Source organism: Oryx dammah, unplaced genomic scaffold (genome assembly GCF_014754425.2).
Source record: "Oryx dammah isolate SB20612 unplaced genomic scaffold, SCBI_Odam_1.1 HiC_scaffold_13, whole genome shotgun sequence".
In the NCBI taxonomy this organism is placed as follows: Eukaryota; Metazoa; Chordata; class Mammalia; order Artiodactyla; family Bovidae; genus Oryx; species Oryx dammah.
In genome coordinates, this window is record NW_024070197.1 from 41,047,039 (window position 1) to 41,062,305 (window position 15,267).

The window sequence follows — 15,267 nt, forward strand, 5'->3', positions numbered from 1 at the left end:
CTGTGCATTGGAATTACTGAAAAGTTTCAAAATTACTGTGAGGGCCTACCCCTAGAGGTGGAATTTAGTTGGTCTGGGGTATGGCTTCCCAGGTGGCTCTAGTGGTAAAGAAGCTGCTGGCCAATGCAGAAGACGGTAAGAGACAGGAGTTCGATCCCTGGGTCAGGAAGATCCCTTGGAGGAGGGCATGGCAACCCACTCCAGTATTCTTGCCTGGAGAATCCCATGAACATAGGAGCCTGGAGGGCTACAGTCCATAAGATTGCAAAGAGTTGGACATGACTGAAGTGACTTAGCACACACAGCTTGGGTATTGGTATGAAAAATCAAAACAAAACAAAACACTTTCCTGGCTGATTTTATGCACCCCCAGGGTTGAGAACAAATACTCCAGACTCATCATCATTATCATTGTTGGCATTGTTGTGCTAAGGTAGGTTGTCTAAAACTCTGAATAAAGCCAAGTTGGAATTTGGAGACAGTCCCAGGCAATGAGGGAAGACCTCAGTCTCTGATGATCTCATAAATAATAATCACCTTTCACATTAATACAGATTAACTCACCAAACAGTTGAATGTGTACCAGCCTTGATGTGAGCTGATCATGGCATTAAATAATGCTGAATCTCAGTGTGACCCAAATGAGTCCCTCTTCAACTTTCTTTGAATCCTCTGATTCACAAAGGAGAAACCTCTGTTTGGTGCTAGCATGTCTTTAACATCTCTCCAACTCTTGGCAAAAATCAGGGCATTGATTTGCACTGACCAAAATTTAAGTAACACTGACCTACATCTTTGTCTCCATGGCAGCTAGAGAAATTGTGAAAGAGCCATACGGTTCAATGTGATTTCAACCTACCAGGAGGAAGCTGAATCTCAGAGGCTTTTGGTGACTTGCCCAAGGACTCAGGTCACTGCCTCTCCACCCTCTCCAGTTTCAGTTTCAATTCAGTCATTCAGTTGTGTCTGACTCTTTGTGACTCATGGACTGCAACCTGCCAGGCCTCCCTGTCCATCACCAGCTCCCAGTCAGTGATGCCATCCAACCATCTCATCCTCTGTCATCCCCTTCTCCTCCTGCCTTCAATCTTTCCCAGCATCAGGGTCTTTTCAAATGAGTCAGCTCTTTGCATCAGGTGGCCAAAGTATTGGAGGTCCAGCTTCAACATCAGTCCTTCCAATGAATGTTCAGGACTGATTTCTTTTAGGATGGACTGGTTGGATCTGCTTGCAGTCTAAGGAACTCTCAAGAGTCTTTTCGAACACCACAATTCAAGACCACACTCTCCAACTTAGTATTTAATGAAAATCATGCCAACGGAGGGGATCTTCTACCATATAACTGGGAGACAGCCGTTGGGCTCCATTCTTACTCTGATCTCAGAGTAAGGGCCAAGCAGATCCCACTGAGAGGGCAAAGGAAAGAGAAGGCATACAGGGTAGGACAAAGAACATGGAATTGTGGAGAAGAGTAAAACTCATTGGTTCAAGAGATTGATTTCAGGAGGGATGTGGAGGAAAAAAATGGTTCAAAAAAGAAAGAACCTTCTATTGCAGCCAAGACTGCAAGAGGAGACAGTGAGACTCACCTCCTCCATCACTTCTTTTGTTTGCTTAAGATACAATCTTCCCTTCGTAGTGTTGATTTTTCTTAAATATGTAAGGATTCTGGACAGCAGGCAGAACTCTCTTACATGAAGAGGTGCTGGGAGATCCAAAGATGCTTCCAACACTGGAACCCTAGTTAGTCGTCAGACCACTGGGGGAGGCAAGTTCGTCTCCCAGGTCACCTCCTCCTCCTCAACTAATCTTTGAGCTTCAGGATATGGGGTGGGGAGCTGAACCAGATGAGGCGATTGCATGTGAATCCAGATTAAATCCTGGAGGGAATATTTGCACCTGTTACTGGGATGTGATTTACTCTTGGCCAACAATAGGCATTTTAAAGCCTCAGGCTGAACTTAGGGTCTGGCCACTTGAGGGTCAGCCACTACTACTCAGGTCAGAGGCCCCTCAGGCTACCTAGGGTGCTTGTCACATAAGCAAATCTTTCAGCCCACCTCTCAGCGGGGTCCTTTAGTCATGGTCTGATTGCAATGGTGGAGATCCACAGGCTATATTTTAGCAAACACTGACCAGGGTTGTGGTGTCTCAGACAGTCTTGATCCAGGGAAAGGTGGGCAGTGGGAGACGGGGGGATGCTCTTGGCCAGGATGTGGGGGCAGGTCCAGGAATCACTGAAAGTTCTTTTCCATTGGACATTCCTGAGAAGGAAGCAGGGCAACCTGGAGCTCCAGAGGCAACAGATAACACTCATAGACAGTCTCAGAGACAAGGCTCTTATTCATAATAGAAAAAAAGAATTTTAAAACAAGAAAATGCACTGACTGTAGAACTTAGTGGTTAAGGGGATTCCCTGGTGGTTCAGATGATAAGGAATCTGCCTGCAACGCGGGAGACTCGGGTTCGATCCTTGGCTCGGGAAGATCCCCTGAAGAAGGGAATGACTACCCACTCCAGTATTCTTGCCTGGAGAATTCCATGGACACAGGAGCCTGGTGGGCTATAGTCCATGGAGTTGCAAAGAGTCAGACACGACCAAGCAACTAATTTTCACCTTTCACTTAAGAATCAGCCCTACTAAGGGTCTGACTTCTTTACTCGCTAACTGGATAACTGATATCAAGGTATTTTACTTCCCTGAGCTTCATTTTTCTTCATTGAGTAGATAGGACATACTAGAAAACACAAAGGTTCCTGGGACTCTTGCAACGTATAAATGAGTCAGTGCATTTAAAGGACACGGCACTGCGTCTGGCACATGAAAAGGGCTTTATAAGCTCTCATCATCATTACCAGGGTCATAGGATGTTGCAGCCAAAAGTGATCATAGAGGTCATCTAGTAGGTCCCATGCCAATGTCATGACTACTGGCCGGAAAGGAATCAATAAAGGAAGAAGGCACTTAAGTGCTATGGCTCCCTCGGCTCAGCCTCTCTCTACCCAGTCCTCTGGTGGTTGCTCCCCAGCCAAGGGATGAAGCACATTTGTCATTAAGGGAGTTTGGAGAGACCTCTCTATAGTCTCTCCAAGCCTGAGAACGTCACCTCGCTGCCTTGACTGTCGCTCACTTTGCAGAGCTCACAGGCCAGCTGTCTGCAGGCCCCAGCAGGCTCAGCCAAGGACAGCCGGGTTGCATCCCCCCTCCCCTTGCTCAGGCGTTTAATCAAAACAGTATTCAAAATATGATTCTGGGAGATTATATTGGGAGATTTGCAGGAGGCTCTCAGTGGGGGCAGAGATAGTGGGAACAGATTGCTGCTGGGGGCCGGAGGCTGGGATCGCAGGCTCAGACTCGCCATTCTCAGGCTTTTGGCTGTACTCTTGGAGCCGACCATCAGCTCTGCAGAGAACACTGAGCACAAGGGTGGAGAACTAGATTATCTCCATACTTGACTGCTGGGGAAACTAAAAGAGGGCAAAGGGCTTGTCCATGGCCACATATTGAGGGAGTAATGGGCTTCCCAGGTGGCTCAGTGGTAAAGAATCTGCCTGCTAATTCAGGAGACACAGGAGAGGTGGGTTCAACTCCTGGGTTGGGAAGATCTCTTGGAGGAGGGCATGGCAAGCCACTTCAGTATTCTGGCCTGGAAAAATCCCATGGACAGAGGAACCTGGCAGGTTGTAGTCCATAGGATTGCAAAGAGTAGGACACAACTGAGCATGCAATGCAACGGGATTGAGGTGGCCAAGCCATTTCCTGGGATTGAAGGCTACTCCTTATAGCCCTTCTCACACTCTGGCCAACCAGTCCCAGATCTTTGGGACAAGCCTGGGCTACAGGCTCCTGCTCTGGGTTGTGGGAGGTAGGGAGAGGCTGGATCCTGTAGATGAGGTCCTGGATGGTACCTGGACCTTATTTTCCGAGGTTCAGGGTCCTATAAAAGCTCCATGACTGGAGGCAGGGTGCAGGTAAACCCTCTGCCCACTACCATCCTCCCTACACTCTGCATCCTAGTCCCAGTTCAGTAACATGACCTTGATTTAGGTGAGTCTCCTCTCTGGCTTTCGCTTTCCCATCTGGAAATATGACTCCATGTGATGCTACTGCCCCTCTCCCCTCCACAGAATGGCTAGCTGGTGCCCCACTTCCAATTGGCCCTGGGAACTAGCTTCTGCAGCCTGGCGGTGGGGTGGGGCTGGGGTGAGTTTACCTGGCCCCCTAGGAGGGGGTGGGGTCGAAAGTGCCTTGAAAGAAACCTCTAGCTAATGCTCTTTATTACAAGCGTTAATCCCGCAAAGCCGACTGGAAATAATGTTTATCTTTTCGCAGTTTAATTTCCCGGACCCTAAGCCGCCGGACAGTGAGGGCGACAGGAGGGTCCCTGGAGAGGCTGGGGGTAGGAGCAGCTGTCACCCAGGAGCAAAAAGAAGGCAGGGAGGGGGTTTCCCAGAGGAAGAGGGAGAGGAGTCAGAGCGAAAGGGGGCCTTGGACGCTGAGTGGAGAGTTAGATTTATCTTCACCACGGGTTCTCTATGACCCTGAGTCAGTCCCTGCCCTGTCATTTGGCCTCAGTTTCCTCATCTGAGGAAGGGCTTTGTGCTTTTGTAATTCATTATCTCTGACTATTCTATAGAAAAGGCAGAGTGGGGCGCGGGCAGGTTGCCTGTTCCCCTTAATTTTTTAAACACCCACTTTTCCTCTATGCAGCCTCCAAGGTTCTTAAAATCTCCCAAGGTTGCAGATCCTTCCTGTCCCAGACTTCAGTGACCTCTGCGGGCACCGCGCTGGTCTGAAAGGCTGTCACCCAGGGACTGGAGGGGCTGGAGCTCTGCAGTGGAGACACGGCCCCTAGGCGCACACCCCAGCAGCCCTCCCTCCTGCCTCCCCGTCCCCATCGGCTCCCCGGACCTCCCCCTAGGGTACCGTCCCGGGTTCCCCTCTCTCTTTCCTCGCGTGCAGCAGCGAACGCACTCGCGGGCTAAAGCCGAAGCCACTGGGCCGGGGACACGAACTCAGGGCTCTCACCTCCGCCCCTCCGCACTCCCCAGCTCTAGTCTGGACGCTGCTTACTCCCGGGACAAAGGCGCTTTCCCTGCTCGTCGGCTCCCATTGGTTGGCCCGTACCGGAAGTGTTTCCTGACACTTGATTAAACGGGAAGGGTGCCCCCTTCTCGCCTCTAATCGACCCGGCAAGCTGTCCGACTTGCCTTTGGGTCAGAGGGGTGGAGCGGGCCCAGACACTGCCGAGCGGACCTCCATCGCCCCTCCTCCCAAGAAACTTAAAACCCAAGTACGAACTCGGAAACTAATCCAGCTTCTACCCAAATATCCTGACAGCTCGCTCCCCTCTCCCCTTTCCTGCCCCAACCCCAAGTTGCGCACTCGTTCCCCACCTCCAACTCCTCGGAATCGGCCTGGAGTCCCACTGGCTCTCCGACTCGGTTGGGTCTGCAAAGTTTGGTGGGCCTTGGCCATTACCTTGTCAGTTTCTCTCCCAGCTACAAAAGGGACTGAAATCTGCAGCCCATGCTGCCCTGTCTCCAGAACCCCTGACCGCATTTCCTCCTCCCCACCACCCCGACCTCACCGAGTTCCCCAGTTGCAAACAGGCCACACAGCTTGGGTTCGGTGGATTATTTTTAAGGACACAAAGAGTGAGAAAGGGGAGGAGACACGCTGGTCCTTAGGAGCCAGGTCAGCATTGAAGTTACAAAGTGAGGGTGGTGGGGTGAGTGAACAGGAGAGGGAGTGGCTTGAGACCTGAATCCAGAGGGGAGAGGCAGACTAGAGTGCTGAGCTGGGTGCCCTGGGCATACTCGCCCAGCCTTCCCATTTGACCTTCCCCAAGGTGCCCTTCCACCTCCTCTGGGGATCTGAAAAGACGGACCTCTGCCAGCCACTCCCCTCCTCTGCGTGCCAGGAGGGCCATTCGGAGTATTTCTGTGTGTCTGTCTCTTAGGCAAAGTGAGAGCCCCAGACCCTGGTGAGGTTTCTTAGCTTCTTAGTGTGGAGGTGAGTTCCAAAAAGTAGGGCTTATTTCCAGGATGCTTCTGCTAATTGCAGCCATTGCGCTAACCTGCTGAGAGAGGAAAGGTTGATTAAAACCCGAAGGCCACTTAGGGGCTACTCCTAGGAAATGCGAGGTCGGTGGTGTCTCATCCCAAGGGAATCCAAGGTCCAGAGGCAATTTGCTTGCCAGAGGTAACATTTGGCCCTGTTAGGTGGAAATTCAAATAACAGTGTAACCCAATTTTCTAAGCTAGTAGTTAATCCTGCGAGAAATGACTTCAAAGAGCAGAATCTGATGGTAATTGCTGGAGGCTTCCAAATGCTTTGGGAATGTCCCTTTGTGGGGTGAAATTCCCTTCCAACCCAACACAGCCAGTGAACCAGTGAACTAGCCAGGTGCAGGAGACAGCTGATTGGCAGTCCTTCCCAGCTTGGTAAGACGGCCCTCCCCAGACAGCACTCACCTGAACTACATCCCTAGGGATTTCAGTGGGCTGCACGGAGAGCTTCTGGCCTTAAGCACTGGCCTTGAACCGACTGTAGGTATCTGGCCTTTCCCCTGAGACTTCTGGGAAAGCCCTTGTGCCTGCCTAGCCCTAGCAAACTCTTGGTACAAGACCATAAGGGGAGCCAGCTGGCCTCCTCCAAAGGGCAGGCAGGGGACAAGAGTGCCTGGGCTGGAGGGCCATGACGGTGCCCACCTGGCACATCTGGAGAGATCTAAACATTGAAGAGATCTAAGCTGCCCTCCTCAATGACTTTCTAAGTGTTTCCTAGGTAAGTTACAGTCTCATTCTAGCATAATCTAGTATTTGGTTTTAAGAAGATTCAGGAGCTAGAACTTTGATCTCTAAACTGTTTCAAGGAATGCGGTGAGACACTCGAGCTAGGCTACCTCTGAACGTGGGCAGAGAGCCTGTGAAGCGGCTGGGTACCCCGGAGTTGGGGTACGGGGAGTGGGGTGAGGGAAGGTGGGGAGGGGAGGGGTCTTTTGGTCAGACACGCCCAGCGCCGTTGGGGGCCCACTACCTTCTGCTCCGGATGGGTACTGGCACCGCACCACGGGCTCCCTCCGGCGCGGGCACGGCGCACAGTTCAGCGGCAGACCCTGTAGGGCAAACATGGGGTTTCCAAAGGCTTTGGCCACTCGGGGAGACTCTTGGCACGCGGAGTCTCTGGGGACCGCGGGTCGCGCGCCCGGGCCTGGAGGCTGTTCGGGAATCAGATGGTGCTCAGGACTTCGTGGCTGGGGCAGGTTTGGAGGTGCCCCTTCGACGACGCTGGCGGCCGCCGTGTGCGCCAGAGACCAGATGCGCGGTGGTTTCTCGCTGCAGGGGTAGTGCATGGTCAACGTGGGGCCTCCTGGCTCGGCCCGGAGGAAGTCGGCTTCTCCCGATCTGGGCGGCTCAGTGAAGGAGAAGCGGGGTGCCGCCAGACTGCACTCCCTGCGCTCCGGTCGGCCCTCTCGAGCCGCGGCACATTGCGCCGCCGGCAGCGGCTGAGTGTCTTTAGGGAGCTCAGCCCGTCTGTCCGTAGCTGTGGCCACTGCCTCCTCTTCATCCACCTCCTCTTCCCCTTCTTCCTCCAGGTCTTCCAGGTCACTCAGCCGGAGCCCCCGGGCCTCCTGGCCAGCAGTAACGTCTGAGGGAAATCAAGAACGAGTGAGAAAAGCCCCAGGCCCCAAGGGAAATCCTCGGGAGTGCCCATTCCGGAGAAGCTTTTAGCAAGATGTGCCCTGCACTCAGGGCAGACTCGGTGTAACTCACCAAGATGGCCACACCGCCTCCGACACTTGCCCCAGAGCTGCGGGCCTGCGGCTGGGAAAGAATTCCCGCCCTTAGTTAGACCTGCTCTCACCCTTCAGAAGAGCCCTCCCCTTTGATAGTCCAAAGAAACGGACACTTTCCCTAAGACCTGGATCCGTTTCTCAGCCTTAAAAAAGCAGAGGGCAGTTTTTAACCAATGTCAACACTCAGCGGCATCTGGTGTGTATTATTTAATTCAGAAAATATTTACTGAGCACCAGCTATGTGCCAGACATCACTGAGGCTTTCAAGTATTAGGAATTTAGAGAATACAGCAGTGGAGGCTTTCTCTGGTGGAGCTGACATCCCTAAGGGGGTAAGTATGCCACAGGAAATAAAGTAGACACATGTGGTAGAGAATAACTTGGGAAGCTAGCTGGTGTGGGTGCACAGGGAAGGCTTTTTGGAGGTGGTGCTTTCAAGTGTAGAAGAAGGCAGTTCTCAGTTCCATAGGGAATTCCAGGCAAAGGGAACTGATTGCACAGGCAAAGGCCCTGAGGCATGCAGGGGTTGCAGGTGTCAAAGGAAGCCAGGGGAAGCCTTCCACAGAAGCTATGCCATGGGGTGGTTGTGAAAATCCAATCAAACTGTTTGATGATTGGAAAACCCAGGTAAGTTGGGGCAGGGAACATGGGGTACCTTTGGTGTCACCATTTAGGCAGCCCAGCAATTCCTCTGCTCCACCCTCCTCCTTCCTTTCTTCCCCGCCTTTGTTCTTGGGCGCCCAGGTCATCTTGTTCTCCTTCTTGAGGCGCCGGCGCGCGTTGGCGAACCAGGTGGACACCTGGGTGAGGGTCATCTTGGTGATGATGGCCAGCATGATCTTCTCACCCTTGGTGGGGTAGGGGTTCTTGCGGTGCTCGTTGAGCCAGGCCTTGAGCGTGCTAGTGGTCTCCCGGGTGGCGTTCTTTCTGCGCCCAGCACCACTCAACTCCACCGCTCCATACCTGCGGGGAGAACCTGGCTCACAGTTCTGGGGCTGGGAACCTGGGGCTGCAGGCAGGAGACAATTTCTGTCCCTGAAGGAAGTGAGGTTCTGCTCACCATCCTAGCCCACAGCCACCCCATGCTCTGTGGATTGGTCCTACCTTGGCAGGGGAGGAGGAGAGGACTTGTGATGCCAGCCACCAACGCCCCATGCCTTACCGATCATACTGGTACTGCCCCAGTGTTGGCTCATAGGGGTAATAGGCTCCTGGTTGTGCCAGGCTGGATGTAAAGTTCCCCGCAGCCTCCTTAAATTCATACTGTGGATTCTGGAGGGGGAGGAGGGAAGAAATAAGGACTATATTTGGGGAGAAGGGGTGGGGAGTTGCTAAGGGTGTGAACTCTGGAGGCAAGTCTGGTTAGAACTGCAGCACCACCACTGGCATTGACTGTGTGATCCTGGGCACAGCTGTTTAGCCCCTCTGTGCCTCAGTTTCCTCTTGGTAAATGGGATGACAATCATGCCTAAAGGTTACTGAAGAAACATGCTTGGCAGAATTCCTGGTGCAGCATAAGCAATATTCGCTGTCATTTAACTACTTGTGTCTCCCCAACTGCCTCCCAACAGCTGGGGCACTTTCTTACTCCCTTTCCGGAGCCATTCTCTGCCTTGTTCTATCTCTGTGATTCTGGGTAAGGTTATTCAAGCCACTGTGAACCTTAGTTTCCTCACCTGTACACTGAGCCTAGTGATGACTTGCCTACTTCCCCCAATAATCGAGGTACAGATGTTTTCTAAACAGGATGGACTTCTACAAACTGTAACATGTAAAGATGTTTATTTATTTTTTTACTTTACATAGAATCGTAACCATTTCCTTTCCTCGAACTGGTGCTGTACATCCCAGATTTTCCTAGATGGAAATATCAGGCGGGATTTCCTGCCCTCAGGCGGGTGGGTTCTGTCGAGAGGACCCAGGCTCCACCCCGGGTACTCACCAGCGCCCCGTACAGCGCCGGCGGCTCGGGGCTGTAGGGCAGGTAGCCTGGGTAGCTCTGGGCAGCTGAAGCGGCTGAGTAGGGAGCTCCATAGATGCCCAAGGCCGCGCCCAGCTCCGGCCTCGCACTGCCCAGCAGCCGACTGTCGTAGGGTGCGCAGCAGAGCGCGGCCGCCGGGGTGGAGCCCGAGGCCACATCTGAGACCGAGCGCGGGGCGGATTCGCAGCAAGTGGCGCTGGAACTTGCAGACACCAGAAACTACGGGGGCGAGAGAGGGGGCACCGGAGGTCAGAGACCGGCGCCTCGGGCTGGCGGGAGCCAGCGGCGGAACTACCAGATCAGTCCTTCCTTCAATATGAACCTAATTCCCCCTTGTGCTGAGCGTTCTCCTGAGGACTGTGACGGAAATGATCCGTAGACGCCATTTATCCAAACCGCCTTTATAGACCCTCCTAAAGCTTTGCTAAAGCTCCAGAGTTCCAGGGGCTCCGGGTCACAAAAGCCAGACTCGGCCAGTTCCCTGGTGAACCCTCCCTCCTCGCAGCCACAGGATCCTACCAAGGCCGAACTTGAAGTTTGCCTTAGAGACCACGTCTCACTCTTCCCATTTTATAGATGGCGAAGGAGGACTACGGAGAATAGGAGGCTTATCCGAGATCACAAAGCAGGGCAGAGGTCAAGCTGGGGCTAGTGCTTGGGCTCTCTGCTGAGAAACTGAACAGGGGTGGGCGTCTCCAGAATCTCCCCAGGAGACCCTGTCACTGCACAGTGCCCACCCAGATCTGGAAAATCGAAGGAACCGGAAGCCGAGAGCTTGGACCTACCCGTGGAAGGGAGAGGAAAAGAACAGAGGATCACAAACGAACGAGCCCAGAAAAAGAGTGAGCGAGTCTGAGACCCTCCCGGCCACCTCGGATACCTGTACAGCGAGGAGGCCTGTCTGGAAGGTTCCCGAGATCCCACCCACCTCGCGGAGCGCGAGGTCAGAGTGCCCAACTTTCGGGTCACACGATTCTTCAACTTGCCTGGGGGAGCGGCGCATTCTGTGCCAGTGACGGGGCACGTCAGAGGGGTCTGCGGTACACTACCCAGGTTCCCGCTCTCTCTGGCTTCCCTGGGAACTCGTGTGAGAGGAGGGCTTTGCGGGCAGGTTCCGGCGCTGGGCACTCCCTCCTTCCAGTCTCCCCCCATCCCCCATGGGGGCGGCTCTTACCTGGGAAGCACTGCCGTAAGGATGTCCAAAGTGCGGGAAGGACATTGTGACTGTCCGTGACCCCGCCGCCCTCTTCTCTTGCGGTTGCCGCCTCAGCCCCGCGGCTCTGCGCCTCCAGCCGCCCGCGGCCTCGGTTCCTTACACGGTCGCCGGTGCCCAGTGCTGGGTCCTCCGCCGGCGTGGCGTGGCTGGAGGCAGAGCCGAAGGCAGCCCGGCTGCCGAGCCCTGGGCTCCAGAAGGCTCCCCTCCGGCCCGCGTGGTCCGGAAGACAGAAGGGCCCATGGATGGGCAGGGGAAGGGAGAGGATGCGGGTTCCCAAAAGCGCGCGGCGGCGAGGCCAGGTGAGGCGCGGTGCGGGGCTGTGCGGCTCCCGAGGTGCCCCAGTCCAAGGTGGCCAGAGGCTCAGTGTGACGTCACGGTAATCCCGGGCCGCCAGGAGGGCCCCCGGGCCCTGGGGCCCCGGGCCACCAAGCCTGCCAAGCGCCTCCAGCCCGTGCGCGCGCGCGCACTCTTAACCACACTCACACTAGTTCCGGGAGGTTTGTGCAGCTGGTGAGGAACGTCAAAGACCCTGACCCTCTCTGCTTGGCGCAGGATCCTACCCCTTTTCGCCTTAAGCTCACGCGCGCGCGCACATACAATCTCACCAAATTACCCGGGAGAAGTAGGAGAAACGCCTCCCACCGCGCCGCGCAGGCCCCGGGCGCAGCGCGCCTACCTCCTCCCCTGCGGCCCGGAGGAGAAGAGAAGCACCGGGCGGCGAGGGAGGAGAGAATACAAAAGAAGAGACGGGAGAAACAACAGGAGGAAAGTGGGGGAGAAAGACTAGAGGGAGAAGGAGGAGGGGAGAGGAGAGAGATGAGGAGTCTAAGTGAACAGAGGCGCGCGGGGGAGGGGAGGAAACAAGGGTGGGCGAAGGCTGGGCGGAGGTGGAACGCTGGCAGGTGGAGGAGCGCAGAGGCTCGGGGGACAAGCCTCCAGCCCGGTCCCCCAGCCCCCACCGCCGCTGCAGGAAAGTTTGTTCGCGCCGCTGGCCCCCAGCTCGTTGCGGGCAGCGTCGGTGGATCCACTGTTCCGGCCGTCTTTTGTCCTCGGGGGCCTGGCTCCCCGCCCTAGGACTCTAGCTCCATCCAGGATCTCCATGTGCCGGTCTTTACTAGGGTCTTGACCCCAGGGTTTCTCTGCTGCTCTCTGGTCCTCTAATAGACTGAATAGCGCCCCCTCCAGGTCAAGTTCAGATTTCCCCTCCTCTGACTGTGGGTAAAGGAGCCAAGTCGGACGCCCCTGGGCATCTGCAGACGGCAGGTGGAGACTCCTGGGCGTCTTCTCGGAAGGCGAGACTTGGCTGCCTCGTGCGCGCCGCTCGATGGGTCCACGGGGGACCCGGGAGCCGCACGAAGGCGCTGGGGCCGGGCTGCAGCCGCTGAGCTCCGCTGGGGGTGGCGCTGGCGAGCCACGGTTCAGCGCGCGGGGAGGGCGGCCGGTTCCCTGAGCTCCTCCGGGTCTCCTGGCTGGGCCCAGCGATCTGACCACCCCCTGCATCCTAGGGGCCCTCAAATGGGCGCTGATGGCGGACGAGCTCATTGGTGCCTTAGAGGGGTCTGTGTCCCCAGGGCGAGGGGCCGCCAGTTTGCTAGGACGGGAGAAACTGGACTCCTGAAGGCTCAATCCCCAGGCATTCCGGGGCCGTCAACCCCAGGACATCTGGGGGCGTCAAGGGGTTGTCAGTCCGGAGGGAGGAGGTCTTCCGGGGATGCTGCCGGCATCTGAGTGGAACTCTAGGGTTTTCGGGTTTGCAGGCCAGACACCTCAGATTGTCTCAGAATGTCACTCGAGGGGTCACCGAGCTTTACATCTTACAAAAACGCTCTCCCAGGCCCTCTCGGCGCCTTCCCAGAGGAACCGGGGGTGGTGGTTCAAGGGCCTAGCTCTATTTTCTAGCTGAAACGCAAGAACGTGTGGCCTGGAGGTTAGGAACAACCGGGATCTCTGACCTGGGTTCTGGCAAGGCAAGGAGGAAGCCCAGGGACGGGTAAGATCTGGGTCCCTGGCCCCGAGCCTTCCTCAGGCACCTTTCAGCGGAGACTAGTAGGCCCGGCAGTCAGCGACTTCTTTAGAACGACACCGGCTTCTTTTTTCTTTACAGATTCTGCAGAACGCGCACCGAGCTTGAATAAGCCGCAAACCGCAGACTCCACCGCCTAAGAGATTATTAACAGGAGCACCAGATCCATTCCAAATACGAACAAACCCAGCGAGGTTTCCTGGCTGCGGCTACTGCATGTCGTTACCTTGGAGAAACCTTGCGTTCAACCCGGGAAAATCCTAGTTAGAAGAAGAATTACAGTTACCGCCAGATTGATTTAGTGATAAAAATTCACCGTAATAGATAAGATTCCTTGATTTTTCAAAATGCACTTTGGAGCCATCTACACGTTTGCAGCTGGGATACATCTTTTTTTTTTTTTTTTTTTAGTAAGAATTGGAGAGAATTCATTAAATTAGTCCCTTGGGGAAGATTACCGCTAATTAATTAATTGCAAACATTTCCAGAGGGAAGGTATGTCAATTGTAAAGTAATAAAATTAGGTAGTTGAAATACTTACTCAGCAACTTTGTTTGCCCATTCATTCCTAAGCAGAATTTTTTTTTTTTAATGACAGAAAAATGGGGAGGGTGGTGAAGAAAAAGCATTAGTTCTGTCCCCTGGCGATCTGGTTGCAAAGGAGAAACTACCATATAGGATTTATTGATTTTCATGTGATTTATAAGATCTCTGTGGTATCAGTGCTGTGTGCAAGGCCTCCAGGCCTACCTCTTGTCTTCCCTCTCTAGGATTCAAAAAAAGCAACATGATTTGGAAAAAAAAAAAAAGAAAGAAAAGAGGAGGAAGAACAGTGGTGAAGTGAATTGGGAGGTGTGACTATAAATGCTTCAGCATTTTTTTTTTCATTTGCAGAAAAGAAAACAAACAAAAGAGCCGGTTTTTCTGTTAAGGCATCTTTCTTTCTATTGTGTTCAAAGTTGCTTTAAGGTATAAGAATGTACTGGGGAGGAAGGCTGCTCTTTCCAGGCATGGAGACCTTGATTTCATGTTGCTTTCCTGGAGAGAGGTGGCACCCAAAGCAAGTCTGCCTGGTGCCACTGACATTTGACTGTCACCACCTTAAGCATTTAGTAGGATTCCCTAAAAGTGTTCCTATGAAGTGTGCCTTTTCCCATTATTTGGGGGCCCTCATTACAAAACCAAACCATCAGGTTCAACCAGTATCAGCCTCTGTCTGGCAGAAACCTCGGGTGAAAAGGAGTGTTTCCTGGAAAGTGATTCAGGGAAGCTGCCATGGAATTTGCTCTCTTCCGGACTTGTTGACAGGCAGTCACATCGACAGCCAAGTGCCCTGAGCCTCTCCACCATGCTGGCTTTTCATTGCTTTGTTCAGCCCTGATTCATTTAGTTTGGGGAGAACTGCCCAATTGTCTGTGTGTCCGTATTGAATTTTACTGAAGCAAGTAAATAAACCTATCGAATACAGACCCAATTATATTTAAGGGAGTCGTTCCACCTTGTTTTATACAGATGATACAGATTCTTTTATTGTATTATACCACATACCCTGATAGTGCCTCTAACCGCTCATTAAAACAAATCTGAAACAGTCAACAGTCAAAGGCCTCTTTGGAGCAGGGATAGTACTAATCTGACATTGTTTATTTGAAGTTCAGGTTGCTTTGATTGAAATGTACTGAAGGTCTTGAGCAGGCAGAGTAAAGGATGTGTCTTGATAATAAACCTGAATGCAGGTGCCACACACATAAAAAGGAAAATAAATCACACTGTACTATTTTGAATATTTTAAATAGCTCTGATTTCCTAATGATTTAGAAAGACAACAGATTTTTACAGGGAGAGGATGATAACAGCAAAATGCCCCAAATCAACTTTAGATGCCTCAGATCATAGATGGAATGTGTGATTATATGGATAAAATAACACTGAGGAAAATGTGCTGTTATTTTTTTAAGTATGAATTTTTTGTGTGACTGTTTTTGAACTGAGAAGGATGACATCTCCTCAAATCTATGCATGAATGAACAAGTGCATCTGGACACGTGCATCTATAATTTATACTGATCAGTCACCACAGGTCTCCCCGAGTAAAATCGAAATGAACACTAATTGTTTTGACGGAAGTAGTGTGCATGGCGTCTGATTGTGAAACCCAGCGAGCCCCTGCCTTGCCTGAATATATATTGTCAGCAGCAACTCTGGCATCAGGAGAGGAAAATAAAAAGGCAATAATTCCCAGATG

General features: G+C 53.1%; 1 protein-coding gene and 1 long non-coding RNA gene across 3 annotated transcripts; one reads left to right on the forward strand and one right to left on the reverse strand.

Moving 5' to 3' along the window:
- Window positions 1-5,623: 5,623 nt before the first annotated feature.
- IRX6 (iroquois homeobox 6) lies at window positions 5,624-11,388 on the reverse strand. Of its 2 annotated transcripts, none has more exons than XM_040254023.1 (6): window positions 10,958-11,388; window positions 9,745-10,002; window positions 8,965-9,074; window positions 8,458-8,765; window positions 7,043-7,654; window positions 5,624-6,080 (listed from the first exon to the last, which is right to left on the reverse strand). In XM_040254023.1, the coding sequence occupies exons 1-6, from the start codon at window positions 11,000-11,002 to the stop codon at window positions 6,076-6,078; spliced, it is 1,338 nt and encodes a 445-aa protein (XP_040109957.1). In that variant the 5' UTR covers window positions 11,003-11,388; the 3' UTR covers window positions 5,624-6,075. The 2 variants fall into 2 exon arrangements, with proteins under 2 accessions (XP_040109957.1, XP_040109956.1); XM_040254022.1 differs by having other exon boundaries at window positions 5,624-6,083.
- LOC120873223 lies at window positions 10,239-13,562 on the forward strand. Its single transcript, XR_005723414.1, has 2 exons — window positions 10,239-10,726; window positions 13,104-13,562. It is a non-coding gene; the product is annotated as an uncharacterized LOC120873223 (long non-coding RNA).
- The last annotated feature ends 1,705 nt before the right edge of the window (window positions 13,563-15,267 follow it).